Source organism: Amborella trichopoda, chromosome 5 (assembly GCF_054954075.1).
Source record: "Amborella trichopoda isolate Santa Cruz 75 chromosome 5, AtrichopodaSantaCruz75HAP2 v2.0, whole genome shotgun sequence".
Taxonomy (NCBI): Eukaryota; Viridiplantae; Streptophyta; class Magnoliopsida; order Amborellales; family Amborellaceae; genus Amborella; species Amborella trichopoda.
Genome location: NC_142340.1, coordinates 22,820,047 through 22,843,465, shown reverse-complemented (window position 1 = coordinate 22,843,465; position 23,419 = coordinate 22,820,047). Strand labels below are relative to the sequence as shown.

General features: G+C 35.9%; 1 protein-coding gene across 4 annotated transcripts in view; it reads left to right on the top strand.

Annotated features, from left to right (window-relative positions):
• Window positions 1-21,780: 21,780 nt before the first annotated feature.
• The window catches only part of VPS35B (VPS35 homolog B), a 34,891-nt gene continuing 33,252 nt past the window's right edge, over window positions 21,781-23,419 (top strand). For 2 of the 4 annotated variants that reach the window (XR_016056085.1, XM_006854910.4), the window contains exons 1-3: window positions 21,781-22,101; window positions 22,262-22,358; window positions 22,478-22,601. Coding sequence is in view for 2 of the 4 variants with exons in the window: in XM_006854910.4 (XP_006854972.1) it covers window positions 22,009-22,101; window positions 22,262-22,358; window positions 22,478-22,601 (314 nt within the window). In the remaining 2 variants the exon portion in view is untranslated. Of the gene's footprint in view, window positions 22,102-22,183; window positions 22,359-22,477; window positions 22,602-23,419 lie in introns of all 4 variants that reach the window. The other 2 variants (XR_016056084.1, XM_020673898.2) reach the window with 1 other exon arrangement.

The window sequence follows — 23,419 nt, the reverse complement described above, 5'->3', positions numbered from 1 at the left end:
TGGTTTTGTAACACCATGTCTCCAACAAAGGTTTAATGGTGTTGGAACATCGGTTGTAATAGCCAACTGAGCACTGGCCCCTAGCAGCTAACCCACATGCCTTCAGAGTATCAGCAAACCTCATCAATTTGTCTAAGGCCTCGGTCTTATGGAAAAGAAAAGAAGTAAGGTTTTACTGTGAACCCCTTTTAGAAGTTATTACGAGCATAAAAAGTCTCTATGATGGCTTTAGAACTAATTTCCACTGTTGATTATATAAAAAATTATAGCTCAAAAAAGGATACAGATCTTGCGAATCTAGAAACACTTGAAAATATATAGTCCAATTAATGTATTACAATATACATTATTTTTAGGGCTCAAAATCCTTTTCTTTTTTTTTACAATGGTCAAGGTTGAGATGGTCGATTTGAAAGTTTTTCAATGCCATAACTATAATTTTTTATGAGGTATGAGATGAGGCTTTACTTATTTTGATAGGACTACAAACCTATCAAAATACTTTCTGTATCTATATTACTAGGGTAAAACTTATGAATGCCAATGAGTGTATTTCTAGAGTACTTCACTCATGGTTCATATTATCCGTATATAAGACAATCATGATCATCCAATAACATTTGAATTTAAATATTTCTCCTACAAATCAATTTATTTGAAATTTGGGGCATGTGTACATCTAAACAACTCTCACTGAAAAAAAAATTATTAAAAATAAAATGAAAAATACCCCTAAAATATTCATATGGAAATTTAGTCCTTTCTTAGTACATCTAAACAATACTCACAGAAAAATAAAAAAACATTTATTAAAATAAAATAAAAAATATCACTAAAATATTCATAAGGGTAATTTGGCCTTTTTTAATTAATATTTTTATATGTTATTTAAATGTGGTTTATTGAGAGGTCGTTTGATGAACTTTGGATGATAATGAGCCACAAGTGAAATACTATAGAAGTTCACCCATGAGTATTTATAAGTGTTTTTCATGTTATTATATTATATAGAAAATTTATCAAATAGTATTATGTCAGGTCATAATTAACGGATCAAGGGGCGGATGCATGTACAAATAATGAAGAGGAGTTTTGCATTTAAATGAAATTTAGGGTATAACACTTTTAAAAAAGTTAAATTTTAAGATATAAGACATCTGTAAAGAAGAGGAAAATAGTATGTCATAATTCAAATAAAAGAATAGAGAATTGGGGGCCAGGATGGGGGAAAGAGATGCAATCCAGAGAGAGAGAGAGAGACAGAGGTGTGAATAGAGAAGAAAGAGGTGAGGTAGATATGATATAAAGAGAAAATTAGGGAAGGATAGTTTATCATAATTCAAATAGACAAAAATATTAGGTGAGTGTGGCCATTAAAGGCTTTATGAGTGCTTATAAAATGAAATTATATAGTGCAACATGAACTCAGTAAGAGTGTGGTCCCGTCTAGACCATACTAAATAAAAGATGTTTGTTGATACTGAATTGTGCTTGGCGTGCTAGGTCGGTCTGGGTGGGAAAATCTCATGTTACCTGGGCTAAAAGAAACAAACCGATGAGGGTTATATGTGTTATTCATTGATGAGGTAAGAGTATGCCCGGATGAGTGAGCCGAGAAATTGTGTGACCCTTGTGTGTGATGGAGACCTTCAGAGATGGGGCCAAAGCCTCATCATTGTACCATCACATGACGTGCACATCGACAGCCATTTTTTGGAAAGTGTACAACCTTTTAGGGTAAAGTGTGTGCATGTGCGAGAGATAACCCTTGTGCACCAACGAGCTATGGATTGCATCAAGTCAAGATGACCTGATGAGATGTCCAGATGAGTGAGCCGAGGGACTATGTGAGCCTTGTGTATGATGGAGGCTTTCAGAGATGGGGCCAAAGCCTCATCATTGTACCATCATACGACATGCACATCGATAGCCATTTTTGGAAAAGTATACCACCTTTTAAGGTAAAGCGTGTGCATGTGCGAGAGATACCCCTTGTGCACTATCGAGCTATGGATTGCATCAGGTCAGGAAAACCTTGGTTTCGTCTCTAGGGCAACCTGAAATCCATATACTAAGACTACGACTCCTTGCCTATTGGCTAGACTTTAGTGACCCACTAGTGATCCTCTGAATGGCCGGTGGGTCATGGGCAATGCCAGGTTGGTTTGAGAAAGCATGTGTGGTTCGTAGCTCGCAGTTGGACATGAAGTGTGTCAATATATATTTATTCCTAGACCATATGGATCATTTTCCCATCAAAGTATTTAATTTTGTTTATTTTCACAATATATGGTTTTTAGGATTGTTATTTTAATTTTTCTAAATCTCTAGATATTTTATTTATCAAATTTGGATTTATAAAAACAGATATATTGATTTTATAATAATTTAAATATTTAAATAATATTTTTGTGTATTTTTAAAAATATCGAAATAACTTAAATTGCATGGGATGCCGAATAGGTCTTTTGGGCCCACCATTGCTTATTGGGTAGGTCTGATTATGTGCCCAAATAGGTGGCACGCCTCACCTAGAGAAACTTTCTATTTTTGTGGTCAAGCTTTAAAGCTTGAGAGATAAATTTGTAATGCATGAGAAGGCTTATGCATAAAATAAGAAAGGATAATATTATAATATATTAATTTCTTATTTGAATTAATTGATAAGAAAGTGGTTTAGGAAGTGGGAGATAATAGTTTAACACTTTCCATAGGATTTTGATGACCTATCTATGGAATTGAGAGCTCATATCTCTCACCCCATAAGTCACCCAAGATCAATGGGGCATATTCAATCTCACATGAGTGGCAAGCCACAGAAAACCCTAAGAAACCTAAAACTAGTCAAGCACTATAAAAAGGGATGAGCCCTACCCAATATTCTCTACACCATAGCCTTATACCTAAAATTTCTCTCTTCTCTCTCCCATAGAAAAAGGAAGGGGCACACCCCATCTCTTGAGTGTCTCTCTCTCTCTTTCTCTCTCTCTCTCTCTCTTGACCAAAGTAGGGGGCACATCTTAGAAAATCTCTCTGTTATGCCATCAAAGGGGGCCAAGCTCGCTCCTCTCTCATCTCATGGTTTCTCTTTCATGGTGTCTCCCATGATATCTCATCTCTCTTTGGGATTTAGACTATACGGTTATAGTAGAAAAGAGAAGCACCACTCTCAAACAAGGTTGCTAAGGGGATTCACTTAAGGGTTTGAGATTTGTGATTAAGGGGTTCATGTTCTATTGGTGTGACTTGTCCAAACTTGCTTTCCTAATTGAGATTGAAGGTTGACTATTAGATCCCACGCCATGGGAAGTTGGTGACTCGGTGTTGATTGTAAGAAGCTCGATTGAGGTAATTTCTAGTACTCTCTTTTGTTTCCTGCATATGTATTTGTTATGTCTTTTATTCCCAAGAATAGCTTGTGTCTTTTATTTGTTATTGAAAAAAAGCTTTTTGAATGGCTTCAACTTCTTGAGATCTAATTATGTTCTTTTTTTTATTTTGTTTGAAGTTGATTTTATTGTTGAAGGACAACTTGTGAGTGATCTAGGCCGTGAAGAAAAGAAAAAGAATTAAAAAGACAAAAAAATAATAATCATATACTCCGACTTGATCACACGAGTCCTTTCAGAAATTAAAGGTTTTAGCACATAGGTGAAGGATTTCCGGATAGTTGAGAGAGTAAATGAATGTCATATTCATTTCTTCTAAATATTTTAGGTTCTATAAATATATATTTAAACCTTACAATTATTATGATAGACATATGGAAAAAGTTTATATAAAGTTGCAACCTTAAACTTTGGAAGTAAAGTGCACATCAAAATTTAGTAGATTGGTAACAAGTTATGTAAACTACCTAAAAGCAGTGTATCTTATAACAAGTTCAAAAAGAATAATACCATGATTAAAATGACATATATTAATAGTTAAGAGTACAAAATTGGAATGGAAAGGGGACGTGTCACAATAATAAATGGGGCCCCTTCTTGCTTAATGTATAAAAAATAGACAGATATATATATAACATTGTCCAATTTTAGAAAGTCCACAGTAGCCTTCTAGTAAGGACTTGCAATCATAGCAACTCCGAGGCTTACTCTGGGTCAATTGGAAAACTTGAACAAAACAGTTTTTGTTGAACAAGTATGCAAATAAAATTTAAGCACAACTATATGGTAAGAATTAGGTAAAAAGGTAAATTAAGGTCTAAAAATATTTCAAATTTGCTGAAAAAATTGAAACGGTCATATAAATATATCCATCTATTCATCTATTTATCTATCTAGGAAATTTCACAGAAAAATCTTAATTTTCAAAAGTAATTGACTTAATTTATGTTTTATACTTAAGTCTCACTTTTTCATGTTTTCATAAATTAACTCCATTTGGACGTAAGGTCATATTTTTCTAAGTGAAATATCGAATTAGATATTGGATATTTGAATCGACTTTTTAAGTGAAAGACTAGTTTGGACTTATATGAACCGGTATTTCACCAAACGAAAAGACAAGCATAGATATCTAGACCCAAACACTTGTTATTAAAAGTGAAAAGCCAATTTGGATCCAATATTTGAAGCGGTCTTCCACTAAAAAATCTTAGCCATCCGATCCGGGTCGGATGGTTAAGAGCATATATTATATATTAAATTTGTTTATTTATTTACATCAAATTGAGCTTCAGCTTTTGAGTATCCATAATTCTCATCATGATGCACATGCAAAACAAATAATTTAAAATAAATAAAATGAGTAAAAAATGTTTGTAATGTGTGTGCATATTATGACTGTTTTATTTTTATTAAATTTATTTTGTACATTGTCACAGGTACATGATAGTGAGAAATGTTGACCCCCAAAATTTAAGTTTTAATCCGATGAATAGAAAAAATAAAATAGTAAGGATCTCTAAAGTGACTAGAAAATATTCTTCGATCTATAAAGGCATGCACGGAATTCTCCCACACTTGAGTGAGAGATAGCAGCCGGACCTTTGGTGGTGAAAGACTCATTTGGTTTCCAAATAATAACAGGGGCTTTAAATACCAGAGAGCTTATGTAATGCTAAGAATTAAAGGGGTATGGACAACAAGACCTTAATGACCGTATGGAAAAACTGGCTCACCTTAGGGCCTCATGGTTTTCAAGGCTAGCATACCAAAAAAAGCTAGTCGTAACCGATGGAGTACAAAGATGGGGACTCCAATTGAGTAATAAATGCTACTTGTGTAGAGATGATAATGAAATCCATGACCGCCTTTTTATTTCACAAATATTAAGAACAAAAAGCGACATATACAAAACAATCTTATAGAGGTTTGATAAAGGCACTATAGCGGTTTCAAGTATCCCTACCCTCCTAACAAATTGGTTCAAAAAAAAAATCACAAACAATAACTTGCAAGATATAGGAAATCGAACTCTCCATCACCATATGGGTAATGGCAAGAAAGAAACTAGAGATAAAAAAGAGACCGCGTCTTTCTAAAGGATTCTAATGGATGTAATTAAGAAAATCAAGAATAGCATTCTTGAAAGTATATTTGTTCCACCTTAAGGATGAAAGGCAAATAACATGATGAGAAATTATGCTCTCAAGGAGTGTGCACTATTTAGAGTGTATGTATGGAAGAGTTCGTACTATTTGGGGTGTATTAGGAGGAGTTTGTACTATTTGGGATGTATATAAGGAGGACCGTTATACATAGAGGGGCTACCATGAGCTTTTTGTTTTCTACTTTTATTTTTTAAACTACTCCATGTACTTATTTTCCACATTAATACAATAGGTGGAGTGCCCTCTCAACCCCTATATTCCTATTTTTAAATCTTTGGCTATAATCCTTTAGCCATGGTAATGATGGTTGAACGGATAGATTTAAATGCTCTTCAATTTATAAAAAGTTATTTTGGTAATTTTTTTAAGTTCAACTAACATCTCCAAACACATTTTGCACTTTTTTTTTTTGAGGTGGGGTTAGTTACCTGTGGATGTTTGTACTATAGGGGAGGGGGAAGAAAAGCAGGAGGTGAGAGGATGTAGAGTCAGCTGGGAAAAAATTACGCGGAGGGGGGGGGGGGGGTGGGGGGGTGTTGGGCGATACCCTAGTTGTCTCCTCTATAATGAAATAGGTGAGTAATTTGGACAACCATCCACATTTATTAGGATATCCATTTTAAGGGCTGCAACTTGCTAGCCCTCCCAATCGAGGTCAGCTTTATGAACTGTAGTTACACCTTAACAAGGTCTGCACTTATATTATGTACAAACTAAAGAGACAACAATCATCCTAATTAATGTATGGGAACATGGTTGGACATTACCAAGTTTCTCAAATCTTTTATGCATAAGGCTACTTTTGCTCATGCATTCATGAATGAAGTGTTACATATTTATAGACTTAAAAAGAAAAAAGGTGTCTAAATACCACTTAGTGGTTTACGAATACCACGAGTCAAAACCGTGTGATAAAAACAAAATTTGACATTATTATAAAAGTAAAACTGGACACTATTACAAAACCATGGGTAAAAACCATTGGTCACATAACCATTAGGGCTAGCAATGACCCAGGGGCCCGACCCTAAAAAAGTAGGACTTGGGCCATAAACTGTGGCCCAAGGACCAGGCTAGGTCTAGTGCCGAAATGGTTCGGCCCAGCCATGTATGGGTTGGCCTTATGGAAACAAGTGTTGGGTTAGCGCCAAGATAGGCCTATCCCATTTCCATTGTCACGGCCCCACCCCCTGACTATACCGTACATGCCGGAGGACGACTGAGTGTGGCATGGCGACCAGAGGTGGCGAATGCCACTCAGCTCAATGCATTTGAAAGGAGGGAAATCAGTGCAGACCATAAACGAAAACAAAAACTCCCACTATAGCCATAACAAAAGCTGGATAAATTAAAACCAAAAGTCATATACAAAATCCAGAATATTACAATTTGTTCAAGGCATCAAAGGCCCACCAACAAAAATACAAAACTTCACAACAAAATCAATTATGTGGCTAACTGCCATCTAACACCTACAATCACAAGGAAGCTTTCTCCTCGAGCACAGACCTTCAATCTACCAGTCACGATCACCATTCGCCCGTCCTCGACCTACGGCTGTCAATCTACATGGATGAGAGTATACAGAATGAGCTATAAAGCCCAATAAGTAGATCCAGTATCATGCGTTCCTGCCTATATATTGTGGCTTATGGCTATACACAACATTTATATAAGTATCAACATTGAGTCATATATCTTGATTATGTCAGAAGCATATTGGCCGTGTGTGTTGAGAGTGAAATCCTTTATGGTGGAGCAAACTCAATCAGCTATTGGATCTCATATGAACTATTAATTTACTACGTCCCTTCATCATAACAGATCATCATAATTACCAGTAGGCAAGTACAATATGCATAAACATAATTAGCAGATACTAACCAACTCACTCCCTAAATCACCTACTCCCGAAGTAGAAGCTCTATTCATCAGGCCAAGCCAATCTCATTGCTTAGGACTTCTACCATCACTCAGGAAGGAAAATAATGACAATGAGTAATCCCATTCATAATGCCTTCGCACGCACACACACAGTCCCAGCTCGCTTTGGGGCTTTTGATAGGCTTATGCCTTGCAAGACGTGGTATTCTCTCTTTTTATCATTTCACATAACTTTTTTGAGGGGATGCAACCCTCTAAACACACTCTTCCTCACTCCCTTTCCTATCATAGAGAATTAGGGAAATATGACAGCTGCCGGCACCATTATTCACATAGTAGGTGCCCTACCTAATAGGTAGCTGCCCATACCATCATTAACACAGTAGGTGCACATTCACATATATCACATAAGTCGTATATTACTATGCACACAAATCACATTAGAAGTATATCAGGCAGCTGCTGGCACCATTATTCACACAATAGGTGCTCGTTCACATATCACATAAACAGCCTATTGCTATGCGCATATATCATATCAAAGGCATATCAGGCAGCTGTCGGCACCATTATTCACACAGTAGGTGCTTTTCACAGACAGGCAGCTGCCATCACCATTATTCACACAGTAGGTGCCCAGACATATCACATAGCTTATACCCATGAATCTCATAACACTTGTCATAATCATAACATATCACATCATACTGCCAATGGAGGGCCCATTACACATTGCTTATCATATCATAATTTTGTCATGTCATAGTGGGCTTTCATTTCATAACAAAGCACGTATTTATTTCATAACAGAGCCAGTATTCCTTTCATAACAGAGCAGCGTTCATTTTATAACAAAGCATGTATTTCTACATTGCATTCTCATCATAACAGAGCATACCAAACTTCTTATCATATCAGGTCCCACTACCAATGGGTGTTCCATTGCGTAGTGATTCATATCACATTCACAACATAACAGATTCTACTACCAATGGATGTCCCATTGTGTAGTGGTCCATATCACAGTCACATCACAACAATATTCCACTATCAATGGGTGTCCCATTGCGTAGTGGTCCATATCCATATCACACTTAATTGCAACTGTGTAGATGCATACTCCAGCATTCATTTACTCATACTTTGTTATTTTGCAAGAATTCAGGGGTATTCACAGTATCATAAGTATGCATATTCAGTGCCTCATGACAGATAATTTCAATCTCTTTATGAAGGGTCTAAGCTTTATTCAAAGACGTATAAACCAGTGCACCACTTTTCATGAATCATACAACAGTTTGGGATTCACTACCATTTCCATAAGTGATATACATATGCGGAAGGAGGCATGGTATCCAATTTGTATGAAATTTCAACATCAACTTCAAATAGACATATATATCTTTCAATCAATGGAAACTTGAAGTTATTCGAGCATCATTTGGTCAGTCAAGGGCTCAATGCAAAATGGACTACAGTCCTGAAATTTCTGCAATTCCTTACAATAACATGTCCTCATAAACAGAGGTGCAACTTCCAATTTATAAAATTTTTTGATGTGGTTTCATAACCAATTTCAAAGTAGGCACACCTATCTTTCAAATTAAGATGGTTTGAAAGTATTTGGATACCATTTGACCAGTTAAACATTTAGTAAAACAGGAGTAGCAGGTTTTGGAAATTGCAGCAGTTCATGACAGTGACGAATCACACCAATATAAGCATAACTCCAAAATTATGCGGAATTTCATGATGGTTTCAAAACCAAAGTTTGAGTAGGAACATATATATTTCAAATTGAGGTAGTTTGAAAGAATTTGGATGCCATTTAACCAATTAAAAGTTCAGCACAACAGGAGTAACAGTTTATGGAAATTGCAGTAATTTATAACAGTGACAAATCACACCAACAAAAGCATAACTCCAAAATTATGAGAAATTTCAGGATGGTTTCAAAACCAAAGTTTGAGTAAGAATACATATATTTCAAACTAAGGTTGTTTGAAAGAATTTGGATGCTAATTAACTAGTTAAAAATTCAGCACAACAGGAGTAACAGTTTCTAGAAATTCCAGCAGTTCATGATAGTGACAAATTATACCAACATAAGCATAACTCCAAAATTATGAAGAATTTCAGGATGGTTTCAAAACCAAAGTTTGATTAGAAGCACATATCTTTCAAATTAAGGTGGTTTGAAAGAATTTGGACACCATTTGACTAGTTAAAAGTTCAGTACAACATGAGTAACAGTTTCTGAAAATTACAGCAGTTCATGATAGTGACAAATCACACCAGCAGAAGTATAACTCCAAAATAATGGGGAATATCAGAATAGTTTCAAAACCAATGTTTGAGTAGGAACACATGTATTTCAAATTAAGTAGTTTGAAATAATTTGGATGCCATTTGGCTAGTTAAAAGTTCAGTACAACAGGAGTAACAATTTCTGGAAATTGCAGCAGTTCATGACAGATAACAATAACATGTCCAGATTGTCAGAGGCGTAACTCCCAATCTATAACTATTTCCGAAATTATTTCAAATAAATATTTAAGTAAACACACACATCTTTTAAATAAAAGTGGTTTGAAAGCAATTGGACAACATCTGGCCAGTCAAAAGTTCATTATAAAGACATATAATTTTCCTGGAATTTCACAGTAAGTTTTGACACCCCTTAACGAATGACCAATAATTTCCAAATTAAAATAGAAATTAACCCAAAAAATTTTCATATTGATTTAAATATATAGAGGTACTCTTCCACAGATTTTCATGACTAACAAAGTTATTTTCAGTACTAAAATTCATCATGCAATAAGGACCTCAATTATGTAAAAACTATGCACAATTTCACTAGCATGCAACCACTTTCTACTTCAAAAATTCACACTTGTAATCATCTTTAATTTCATGCTTCAACATACTATGGAAATAATGGAAGTTTGATCTACTTACTTGTACCCAAGAGTGCTCCTAATCCTTCTCTTGCACAGGATTTCTCTTCAAGTTTCAGCCATGGCTTCAAGGAAGGAGGGATGTGGGTGAGAGAGAGAGAGAGAGAGAGAGAGAGAGAGAGGGTAAGATTGGGCTGAGGGAAGGAGATTTTGTAAATTAAGGGGGAGAGAGAGAGAGCTGCATGCAAGGTCAAGTAGCTTGCATGCAAAGAGAGAGAGAGAGAAGGTGGCCATATGCATAAGGTGATGTGGGACACATGCATGAAGTCAGGCGGCAATGAGGTGGCAAGCACATGGGTGAGGTAGCAATGAGGTGGCAAGAACATGGGTGAGGTGGCAAGCAAGGGTGAGAAGGGCTGGAAGCTTCCTAAGGTGTCCTATCACATCATATTTTACCTTTTCTTAATTATGCATTTTTTAAAGTATTGATATCTTTCAACCATGATTATTTTTAAGATTATGATGATCACTACTGAGTAGCCAAACTCATCAAATTATGGTAAATATTTTTTCAAGATAACTATGGTTTCATTTTGAGTGCTCGTCAGGATCAACTCTGAAAGATATTGTAGTTGTGCTTAAATTTTCTTTTGATACTTTCGACGAATTCGCCACTGTAAATTTGTCCTATCAAGAGATGTATATAGGTTTTGACTGTCACATCTCAGGAATATCAGTATTGTAAATTCTTTGGACGTGACAATCAATGTCTGTCTGCAAGAAGGGGTGAGGGACAAATTGTCTTGTGAGGTAGGAGGAGGCGGCTGCCTAGGAGGTGCATCACCCGAATGATGGGAATTGACCTCATGGTTAGCTGCGTGTCGGGCGATTTCCAATCTTCTCCATCATTGCTTGGACCATCTGTTCGAACCTTTCCATATGTGCCTCCTAGGAGTCAACATGCTCATTTATAACCATGATGCTGACTGTTTCTCCAGGGAGGTCAAGCTTAGATGCAGTCGAAGATTTTCGTGCTCGACAAGTCGCACGTGGCAAATCGGTCAGCAAGGGCTGAGCATGCTTAGATTGGACCCAACTCTTGTATAGTGAGCACGTAACGATCGGTTCTCAACGATCTTGGGACCGTGGCTGCTGGGCGGTCGGGACATCTTCAACGATGCTGACCACAGTGCAGGATTCTCGCTCCTCTTTTTCAAGCTTTGTCATCCGAAGAGGGTAGAAGGGTCTCTGGTGAAGAGGGTTGTCAGAGCTTGATGGCCCGATTGTCTTGGCAGCTTCCCTAGTCAGGACTCGTAGACCCCTGTCGCATTTAACTTTGAGACTTTGATGAATCTCATGCCAGAACTGTGATCAGGACTGTGACTAGCCAGCTTTTCTCGCACAAGAGAGAGCTATCTCCATCAGGCGCGGCAAAGGATGTGGGTTCAGGACTGAAGTCAGCTTGGGTCGAGGAAGAAGCAGGACTGGGTCTCCCATCAGGTCCTTGCCCCGAGCTCTCTTATGGGCTCCGAAGACATGACCGAGATTACGAGGCTGGGTCAAGATGGTACTCTTGGGGAAAGCTTTCGAGTACCAAGGTTAGAGGTGCTTGCCCGAAAGAAGAGCGAAGGCTCGGCTCAAGATGACACCTGAGTCGGGAGAGGGGAACAACAGCTTGGGGAGGCAACATGTGTGTACCTTTTGAAGAAGGATCACGAGTGACTTTGGGGTCAGGCCGGGCTCGAGCAAATTGACTGGCCTTAGGAGGTCGAGAATCGTGAGCAGGTGACTGTAAGGAATCAAGTGGAAGCCTACCCCTTACAAGGGGCGCTAATGTGTGCTGAGTAGGAGAATGAGGAGGTGTGCTCAGGTTGGCGCAGTGATGGCTTTGCCCTGAGTAGTGGGATGCACGTGCATAATGTGTAGAGGACCTAGCCTAAGGAGGCCCAATCCTGAACACTAACTTGAGGCAATACAAGGGTTGCCCTGAGGTGTGGCTCGAGTCGGTGACCCATGAGCTCGAGTCGGTGACCCATGAGCTTTAGTGTGTGTGCGAGAGGTGGAGGCCCTAGGGTCTCCTCCTCGATGTGTTGGGCCTCTAAAGGTAGAGACTCGTGGCGATGGAGAAAGGCACTGGGCAGCCGTTCGGTGTACCTCGACAATATGACCGACAAGTGACTTACCGGTGACAGGGTGCATGCTGTGGGTAGTAGCAGATGTGCCACCAATGCAAAGTGCCATAGCAGAAGTTTCACCAAAGGCGAGAGATGGGGAGTTAAGGACTTTTAAATCTCTCCTCACGCCTATCCAAGTTAGGACCTGGAAGCTAGACGCTGGGTCTTTGCTCACGAGGAAAGTAGAGCGAAGTTCGAGTAACTTGTTCCTGAGGGACACTCGTGAACACGGGGATTAGTAAATCCCCTATTCGGATAAATGGTTTAAAGGACCCGGAAGCCATAACTGTGAAAAGTAGAAAATAAAAGGAGAACCTAGCCAAACAAGTACGATTCGATGAAGGAGTAGTAAGTCTCCAATAGAGTAATCAAGCTGGTTAGGTGTCTCGATCTTGCCCTCCGGATCTAGATGATCGAGCGGCACATGTCTCAGGTTTCAGGGGATACTGGGACTTGAGATCGCTCTCTTGGGAACCTCGCTCAGGAGCGAGGACATGTATAATAACCGTTGAGAGAGGAATTTAAGGTGGGCTAGGGACTTACTCTGGCTAACTCACGTGGGCAGCCTCTTAGATCACGAAAAAAGTCCCCGCAGTCCTAGAATTGGCTTGAAATTGCCTTCCTTAGCATATATTCTTCTGTTTATGCAATCACACATATGGCTAATGTTATAAGAAAGTGGGACAAGGGACCCCACCTTACCTTTGGTCGAACGTACACAGGCGTGCACATCCAAATAGAAGAAGGGAAGAATGAGTGAAGAAAGATTGAGGTGCGAAGAATTTGATCAAGCAGGGAGACCGACAAGTGTTTAACTTAGTAGGCAATTGACCTGGCGTGGTAGTAAGACGGGCTCAGCGACTCAAACCGGCACAACGGAATTACTACTAGAGGACAGTACCAATACCGACCAGCTTTACGCAATGACTAGTCTGTCGTGGCAGTAAGGTGGACACGGTAACTTTGACCGGCACAACAATATTACGGCTAGATGACAGGACCATCATGAAATGCTAGTCTTGACCTCTCTTGGTCAAATGAAAGATATCAAAGAAAATAGAGAGAGAGGGAGAAAGGAAGATGGAGAAGAGAAATGGGAAAGGAAAAGGAAAGAGAGAGCGAAGTAAGATAAAATAGTAAGCGAAGAAGAAGAGAAGAATGGAAGGAAAAATGGAAAGAGAAAGAAAGGAGAAGAAGAACAAGGGAGAAAGGATAGAGAGAAAAGAAAGAGGAAGAGAAAGAAGAGAGAGAGATGCAAGGAGAAGAAGAAAGGGAGAGAGAGAAAAGGCAAAGGAGAAGGAGAAGGAAGACATGGGCGGTAATGAGACGAGGCGAGAGAAAAACTCAATCGACGATAGGCTTCCGCCATCTGTGACAGGAAGAAGAAGAGATAAAAGACACAGGCAGCGATAGACTTCCACCGTCTGTGACAGAAGAGAGAGTGAAGCCAAGGTACCATCTGTGACAAAAGAAGAAGAGAGAGAAGATATAGGCAGTGATGAGCCTCATCCGTCTGTGACAGAAGAAGAAGAGAGAGAAGACACAGGCGGCGATGAGCCTCCACCGTCTGTGGCAGAAGAAGAAGAGAGAGAAAACACAGGCAGCAATGAGCTTCCGCCGTCTGTGACAGAAGAAGAAGAGAGAAAAGACACATGCCGTGATAGGCTTCCGCCGTCTGTGACTGAAGAAGAAGAGAGAGAAGACACAGGTTGCGATGAGCCTCCACCATTTGTGATAGAAGAAGAAGAGAGAGAAGATACAGGCGGCTATGAGCCTCTACCGTTTGTGACAGAAGAAGAAGAGAGAGAAGACACAGGCAGCGATGAGCCTCCATCGTCTGTGATAGAAGAGATAAGAGAGAGAGAGGGAACACACATGCAGCGATGAGCTTCCGCCGTCTGTGACAAAAAAAGAGAGAAGACATAGACGGCGACTTGCTTCCACAGTCTATGACAGAAGAAAGACGAGCGAATTTTGAGAGATGCCCAGTCTGCCATCCAGGCTAGAGCCCGGCTCACTGTTTATGGCTCAGGAGCAGGAAGACATCACACCAGATGATAGGTCCACCATGCATGAATGGAGAAGAAAGAGAGGAGAGCAGGGAAGGAAAGAAGTGGCAGACCTGAGGAGAAAGAGGAAGAAAGAGAGAGATGAGAGGAGGAGAAAGGACGGAGAAAGAGAGAGATGAGCAAGAAGAGGAAAAAGAGAGAGAGAGACAATAGAGATGAGAGAGAAAAGATAGAGATGAGAGAGAAAAGAGGAGGAAAGAGAAAATTACCTTACCGATAGATACCGACCCTTTTCTTCTCTCTCCTCTCTCCTCGCTCTCTTCAAGATGCACCCACAAACTCAAGGTAAAAATTGAAATTTTAATGATCAATCCGTAGAATGAACGGGTCGTCCTTTACAATTATGTTTAGCATGTTTATATAGAATTGGGCCCAAACATGGGTGTAAGCCCAAAAACTAGCCTAATTGATGATACTTACAATTATTCTGAATTAAAAAAAATTAAGAAAATAGGGTGCAAAATGATTATTTTGCCATTGCCTAACAATTCATGGAATTTCATGACAGTCTTTGCTGCTGCCTTAGAACTTGCATGATCTTTCTTGACAGATCTGGGGTTGCTCTGATGCCTGTTTGATCAAAAGATGATTGTTTTCTTATAGGGCTTGGCATGGCGATCGATTTGATACCCATTTTGAGACACGGATCATGTTTTTAATCCATGATTATGCGACTTGAAATTTGCTTGAAGCTTGAAAACTTCGAATCGATAGTGCGCTTGTTCCTTGATGTTTTTCTGTGATTTCTTCACTGTAGTGCATTGAGCATGCAATCACGACCGTGTGGCAATAAACAGAACTTGATTTAACAAAGACTTTGCAACTTTTGAGTTTTGGCCGAAATTTAGAATCTGGCGCCTAGAATTTGCAGTCACTTTGACGCTTTCGTGTGTAAAATCTAACCGTTCATCATGTACGAGGTTCGGAGCCCTGGACCTTACGTATACGATGGAATTGGTCTCGTGTCGATCCGATGCACGAGCATCATGATTTGGCCGCTCGAGCGAGGCATGTCGCTGCTAAATTTTTTGCAACTTTCTTCACGAATCGACAATTTATAGCTTTTCTCCCTGTTCGGATGTCGTCATGGGGCGTACTACATATCGAAACGCTCATCTTGACGAGAAGAACACGCTCCAACAAGTTTGAGCGATTTTCGATTCCAGACGAGGGAGATATGGACGTCGCAAGTCACTATTCGTGATTGTGGTTTAATGGAGTTTAGTTGCAGGCTGACCACATGGGAATAGTGTGCGACTCCTCCTATTTCAATTTTTTACCCATAACTTCTTATTGGAGTGTCTGTTTAAGCTGAAATTTGACCCATTGGGGGTTTTCAACCATGCTAGAGCTAATGGAAGTGGTTCCACAATAATTTGATACACCAAAAATAGCGTTCCAGTTATAGGGGTCTATTTCAGGGTGCTAGAAGCAAATTTTTCCTAAATTGTTTCTTTGTGTTCACAGCCTTAGACATGTCGGATTGCGAAGAAACTTGACAGGTACCCTTTTGAAGTACTTATGAAGATCTTGACCAGTTCTGGGGCCATTCTGGGATCGTCAAAATTTCCACTACTTGTCAGGCTTTATTGACCGGCTTCCTCTTTATTCCGCATCGGGGACCAAGGTGCTGAAAAATGTGTTCAAACACTTATAGGGCTTGAAACTTCTTTTTTGGTAAATTCTTCTTAATTTTAGAATGTTTAGCTCCTTTGATTGTATCACGGACTTGAGGACCAATGTTGCACAAGATTTTTTAGAAGTAGATTTATAACAAAGCTTTGTGATTTTTGATCGTGTGCCCGACTACATTTGCTAATACTAGAGACTCAACAACAATATTTTCACTATTATTGTTTCAATGACTAAGTCAGATATATTACCTATCATAGCGGTAAGATAAATTGCATTGCAAGTAGAACTTGTATCTTGTAGTATTTACTATTAAAACTTTTTGAAAACTTTTCAAAATCTTCAATATCTCCTATTTTGCTTTTTGGTGGTAAGGGCATACATCGATCGCTTTTTAGGTTGTGGATTCTGCAATAAATTCAACAATAAATTTTGAGTCAAATTCTTTTAGACCAAGGGGTAGCAATGGCTCTTTGTTTTGATTCTGGCAAATACTCCTACCTCCATCTAGTTCGTCCTTGTGACATCCCTACTTCTTGGTTGACAACATTAGAATTTGTCCACATTTTGTATCACAAATGTAGGCATTTGTAAATCCAATAAATTTTATTTTCCTAGTTTTAGTAGGGTATACGAGATTATCGATATTTAACATGGGAGTGTCTACACTAATATTTTCAATCATAGTGTTCTCAACTACAACTACTTTCATCATTTTGGATTGCTCAATAGTGGATTCTTTTATTGCTTCACTATTTTGAGCAAAATAAAGAAAATTTGAGGACTTGAATTTAAACAATTTAGAAACTTCATCTTCCTTTTCCTTTTTTGTGGCTTCGCTGTCATATTTCTAATGACTTTCGTGATCTTTCTTTCTTTCTCTTTTTATTTTCTTCAATTTTGCTTTTAGCTAGTATTTTTAAATTTTTATTTATTTATTGAATCTATTATTCAATTCCTTAAATATGCTTTTCAGCATAAGATATCCAGTGTATCAAGTAATTTAATTGGCATATCTCATCTTTTTGAGATTTTTTTGAATGAATATAATGCATGAGGAGGTGGTTGTTATCTGCTCGAAGTGTTGGATCATTGAAATCTTCTATCTAAGAGGGTGCAATTGTTGAATAGGCTATTTTAGGTGGCGAATCACCACCAATCATTAGTTGTTTGTTTTTCCAGCTATTGTTTCTTGGGGAAGGAACCTATGCAAAACACATTTCTTTAACTGTAACAATTTTGTTATATTTAATGAAGAACAATAAAAATAAAACATTGTTCTCCATCTAAAGAAAATTGTTTAAATTAAGAGGCCATTTATTCACCAAATAAAACTTTCAAATCCTACCATGCTCATAGTAGCTGTTATGTGGGTATTGGCTAACAATGTTTTTGATTTTTAGGGAAGGATTGTTGATTTGTGTGGCCATGGGGCTCATGTTGCATAAAAATAAAACATTGTTCTTCATCTAAAGAAAGTTGTTTAAATTAAGAGGCCATTTATTCACCAAATAAAACTTTCATATCCTACCATGCTCATAGTAGCTGTTATGTGGGTATTGGCTAACAATGTTTTTGATTTTTAGGGAAAGATTGTTGATTTGTGTGGCCATACGGCTCATGTTGCATAACAATTTTCATGAGAGGAATCACACAGTTTATTTTGTTTTATGCTTATCCTTTGTTAAAATATTTTATTAAATATAGTATGCATAAATAACTCATTTTTTTTTAAAGAGTTTCTTTTTTAAAAGGTTATATGAGATAATAATACATATCCTTGATATCTGAGAGGTTGCTTCTCAGAGGCCCGTTGTAAAAAATGAATATTGGGTTCCCTCTTCTTTCATATATAAGGTAGTTTAAGGAGAAAAAAAAACACGATAAAAATTACAAAGCGGCTATGATTTTAGAAAATACTCTCTCTCTCTCTAGAGAAAGAGGGTTTTTTAATCAAATTATAAACTTTGCAATCACCAGTCTCAAGACATCCTCCATCTCAGATCTGAGCTGGGAGCCCATCCTCGCTCCAAAATTTTACTTTCATTGCTCACCTCAAAGACGAGAGAAAGCATGAGAGGTAACAATAGTGAGGGTTATAGAAACAAGGGAGCCAAAATATGGAACTTCTGGACTAGAATACTAAGGGCACATTTGTTTTTCTGAAAGATATCTTCTGAAAAGTTGAATGTTTTTATATCTTCTAGAAAGTTGAATGTTTGGTTCTTGAAGGTTAATAAGTTATTGGTATTGAGTTTGATAAGAGCTGGAATGTTAAGAAAATTATGGATATTGTGTTTGAAATATATACTATATATAACATAATATAATATAATATATAACTTATTTTATATATTTTATTAATGTATATTTGTATATTATATTATATATAATGTATTTTATATAGTACATTTATGTATATTTGTATTATATATAACATATAATATAATATTTATTAAAGTATAATATAAGGTATTTATATATTTTATAATATAATAAATATATATCATATATAAATATCTTATGAATAATATAATGCTATAAATAATATATATAACATAATAAATAATAATATAAATATGTACTTAATATAATAAATATATTATTTACAATATAATAATATAAATACTATACATTAATAATAATATATTTATTATATAACATAAAAAGATAAATATTAGATATAATATAATAAATACTGATATAAATATTATATATCATATAATAAATAAATATTATATATAATTTCATAAATTTATATTATATAGATATATTATATCAATGTATAATTGTATTATATATAACATATAATATAATATTTATTATAATATAATATAAGATATTTATATATTATATAATATAATAGATATATATCATATTATGTGTTATATAATTAATATATATTATATAATACATAGTATAATATAAGATGTTCATATATTATGAATAATATAATAATATAAATATTATATATATATATAATATTTAATATAATAAATATATTATTTACAATATTACAATATAAACATTATACATTAATAATAATATGCTTATTATATAAAAATATATAATAAGTGTATTATTTATAACATAATAAAATAAATATTATATATAATACAATAAATACTGATATAAATATTACATATAATATAATAAATACTGATATAAATATTATGATATTGTATTATTTATAACATAATAAGATAAATATTATGTATAATATAATAAATACTGATATAAATATTATATATCATATAATAAATATATATCATATATAATTTCATAAATTTATATTATATGCATATATATCATATTAATGCATATTTGTATTATATATAACATATACTATAATATTTATTATCATATAATATAAGATATTTATATATTATATAATATAATAGATATATATCATATTATGTATAATCTAATAAATATATTATATAATATATATTATAGTATTTACTATAATATAATATAAGATATTTATATATTATGAATAATAGAAATATATATAATATGTATTTAATATAATAAATATATATATATATATATATATTATATTATATTATAATATATTATATTATATTATATTATATGTTATATAATACAAATATACATTAATATAATATATTTATATATTATGAATAATATAATATGCTAAATATTATATATAATATAATAAATAATAATAGAAATATATATTTAATATAATAAATATATTATTTACAATATAAAAATATAAATATTATACATAAAGAATAATTTTATTAGATGAAAATATATAATAAATATACTATTTATAATATAATAAGATAAATATTATATACAATTATATAAATACTGATATAAATATTATATGTCATATAAGAAATATATTATATATTATATATATAATATATAATATATATTGGCTATATATTACATATAATATATAATATATATTGACTATATATTATAAATATATTTTAATATTTTATGTTACATTAATAACATAAATATAAATATAATGTAATATATATAATATTATATATAAACGTAATATAAATATATATTAATATTATATATTACATATAAAAATAAATAGAAATATATGATGCAATATAAAATAATATTGAGGTATAGTTATATTATATTATATTATATCATATTACTAATACTTATATTATGTATTTATATTATGCATAGTGGATAGTGATCCACACAAACGTTTTGAAAGATTAAGTTCCTACTTGAAGAACTTAATCTTTCATGTTTTAACAAAGAAAGTTCGAATATTACTTTTTGAGTTTATGTACTTTTAGATGAAAGCGTGTGCCAAACATAGAACTTTTAGAAAATTAGAAAGATTTCTTTTAAAAAGAAATCTTTTAGAAAAACAAACATGCCCTAAGAGAAAAGAAGAGGGACACGAGTCAAAAAGAGAAAAAATTAGAGAAAAAGTGGTATAGGAGATTACAAATAGAGAGAGAGGAGATTACAAATAGAGAGAATATAGAGGCACACAGAGGCCGAGCCTGTGACTTGCTCAACAAGAATAAAAACAAGGAAATTTAGAGAGAAAAAGAGGCACGAAGATGGCTTTTTTGTTTTTTCTTGTAATATGAAAGAAAGAGGTATAAGGAGAAATAAATGAGAGAGGCAAAGCCAGATTGACTTCTTGGATGAAAATAAAGAGAGAGAGAGAGGCTTTCTCTCATCTGTTTTGTTATTTTTTCTTTTTCTTTTTTAAACCCTTATCTCGCACGCCTAACATATGGCATCTCAAGTTATTGGAAATTATCTCCCAAACCTGCCATGTGTCCCTCCCTCATTCATATGCATTCCTTCTTTATTTGATCATAGAATATAAATAATTTTCTATTAATCAATGGAAAATGTAAAAAACCTTACTAGAATATTTTTGGAGTCCAAAATTTTGAGATGTAATTAACCAAGCCACCATACGTTTGATGGAAAAATTTAGTTGAATACACGTCCAACACCTAAATAAGAAATATATGGGTTTCCAATTTTTAAAGGATCGAGATGGTCTGGAAATCATTGTTCTATTGTTTTTTTTTGTTAATTGAAATTACTCCTTCAGATATTCTAAAATGATTCTCAAAAACTCGTATAAAAAAGTTCTCCAAAGTGGGAAATCGATCAAACAAGCTCTCCTGCAGTAGAAAAGTACAATTGGCAATGACAGGATCACGTCCCTGCCACCTCCATAAAGTAGTCTTAAGGGCGGCAATGGGTAGTGGACCCGACCGGCTGGGTTTCCCCAGACCACACTGGCTTGGGTCTAAAACTTTTAAAATAAAAATAAATTTATTTGTTTTATATTTTATACCAAGCCAGGTTGACCACGCCCCAGCAAGGTCCGTTTCAGACCCAACATCGATCTTGTCCAAGTCATTTGGACCTAGACCGACTAGCCAAGTCCAAAATATGGATATGGAGGCAGACTCGACCTGCCATGTCCAAAATATGGAGCTGAACCTGGTTCAAATATGGGTAGGAGCCTGGCGGGTCACTCGGGCCCGATTGCCACCCCTTCTTAAATCTACATAGCAGCGCTTGAAAAGTGAGGGTGAGAGAGAGAGAGAGGGAGAGAGAGGAGGTTGGGGAGAGTCCAACTACCGATCCAAGTCCCGAGCCGTTGACGTGAAGGGGCTTAACCCAAAGGGTCCTCTCCTGCATAGAGAGGGAGAGAGTTAAGCAGAGGGAGATATAGAGAGAGAGAGGAGCGAGGGGTTGGGCTCGAAGCTGAGAACACAGACACAACGCGCGCGCTCGATCGAGAGAGAGAGATGCTTTCAGACGGGGTCGAGGACGAGGAGAAATGGCTCGCAGAAGGAATTGCCGGCTTTCAACAAAACGCATTTTGCATGCATCGAGCTCTGGTATCCCTCCTTCCCCTCTCTCTGTCTCTCTCTCCAAATTCTTCCAGTTTTCTTGTTCCCTTCTTAAGACTTAGCATAACAGCTTCTTCCGTTGCTGATTCTTCCTGGATCTCCTCTCCTGATCAATGTGCTTTCAATTCCTCTGCAACAAAAACCCCAGGATTCAAATAACTTGAGAGACGCCCTCAAGTACTCAGCACAAATGCTTTCAGAGTTAAGAACATCGAGGCTTTCTCCGCACAAGTACTATGAGCTCTGTATCCTTCATTGCAATATTCACAAATGCAGAAATTAGTCCTTTTAGGGCCAACTGTAGCAGCTATATTTCATTTTCCCCTTTTCATTGCGTGAGTTGAGATCCTTGATTTGCGCAAAGATATGAGATCATTTGACGAATTGAGGAGATTGGAGATGTTTTTCAAGGAAGAGACCAAGCGTGGATGCTCGATTGTTGATTTGTATGAGCTTGTACAGCACGCTGGAAACATCTTACCCAGATTGTGAGTTTCCCTGTTCAAATTGAACTGAATTATTTGGTTTTTTGCTCAATTTTCATTTACATTTATTGAACTTTTGAGAGTAATGAATCCCTGACATGCTATATATTCTCTGTTACCTGGTAATTTTCCATCAACCCTATGGAATTCATTCGTTATTTAGCCTGTATTGCTTTTGTGCTATCAATACTGACTTCTTGTAGAGATGAGTCACAATCACATTCATGGTTTTTTTTCTCTCTCTAAGGTTACTGTTGAATTTATCGAAGAAAGGGATACTTCTTTTTTTGGCATGTATTTCTTTTTGTGATCAAATTGTGTACTTTTCAATCACACAACAACAATCAAATCAATTAAGAGGACCATAGCCATTTAGGCAGAGCATGTAGTTGTTATTTGTAAGTTGTGGTTTTTATATCATCAGGGAATGGTTCTCTTATAGTGACTACCTGAATCCATGTGCCCAGCAGAAAACTAGCTATGTATGTATCAAACCCATCTGGGGGAAGGTTAATCATTTGACTGTTCTTTTAAATGGTGTGCTCATGCTCAACTTATGCTCAACTCAAATATTCTGGTTCGTGGTTTGAGTTCTGGTTGTAGGAGTGACGGATGTGTGTTTTTTTTTGGAAATTCTATCTTGTTAAATCAAAATGAGGAACGTATTGAAGTAGCCCTTTTGGAAATATGGGTTTTAGAGAAGCAGAGAAATTTCCGCACAAAAAGGAAGCAAGGTAGGAGTGTCAAACTCATACATGAATTATATGCTGGGCACAGAAATATCGAATGCTTCAGGTATAGAAGTGAGGTTGTAAAGTGGA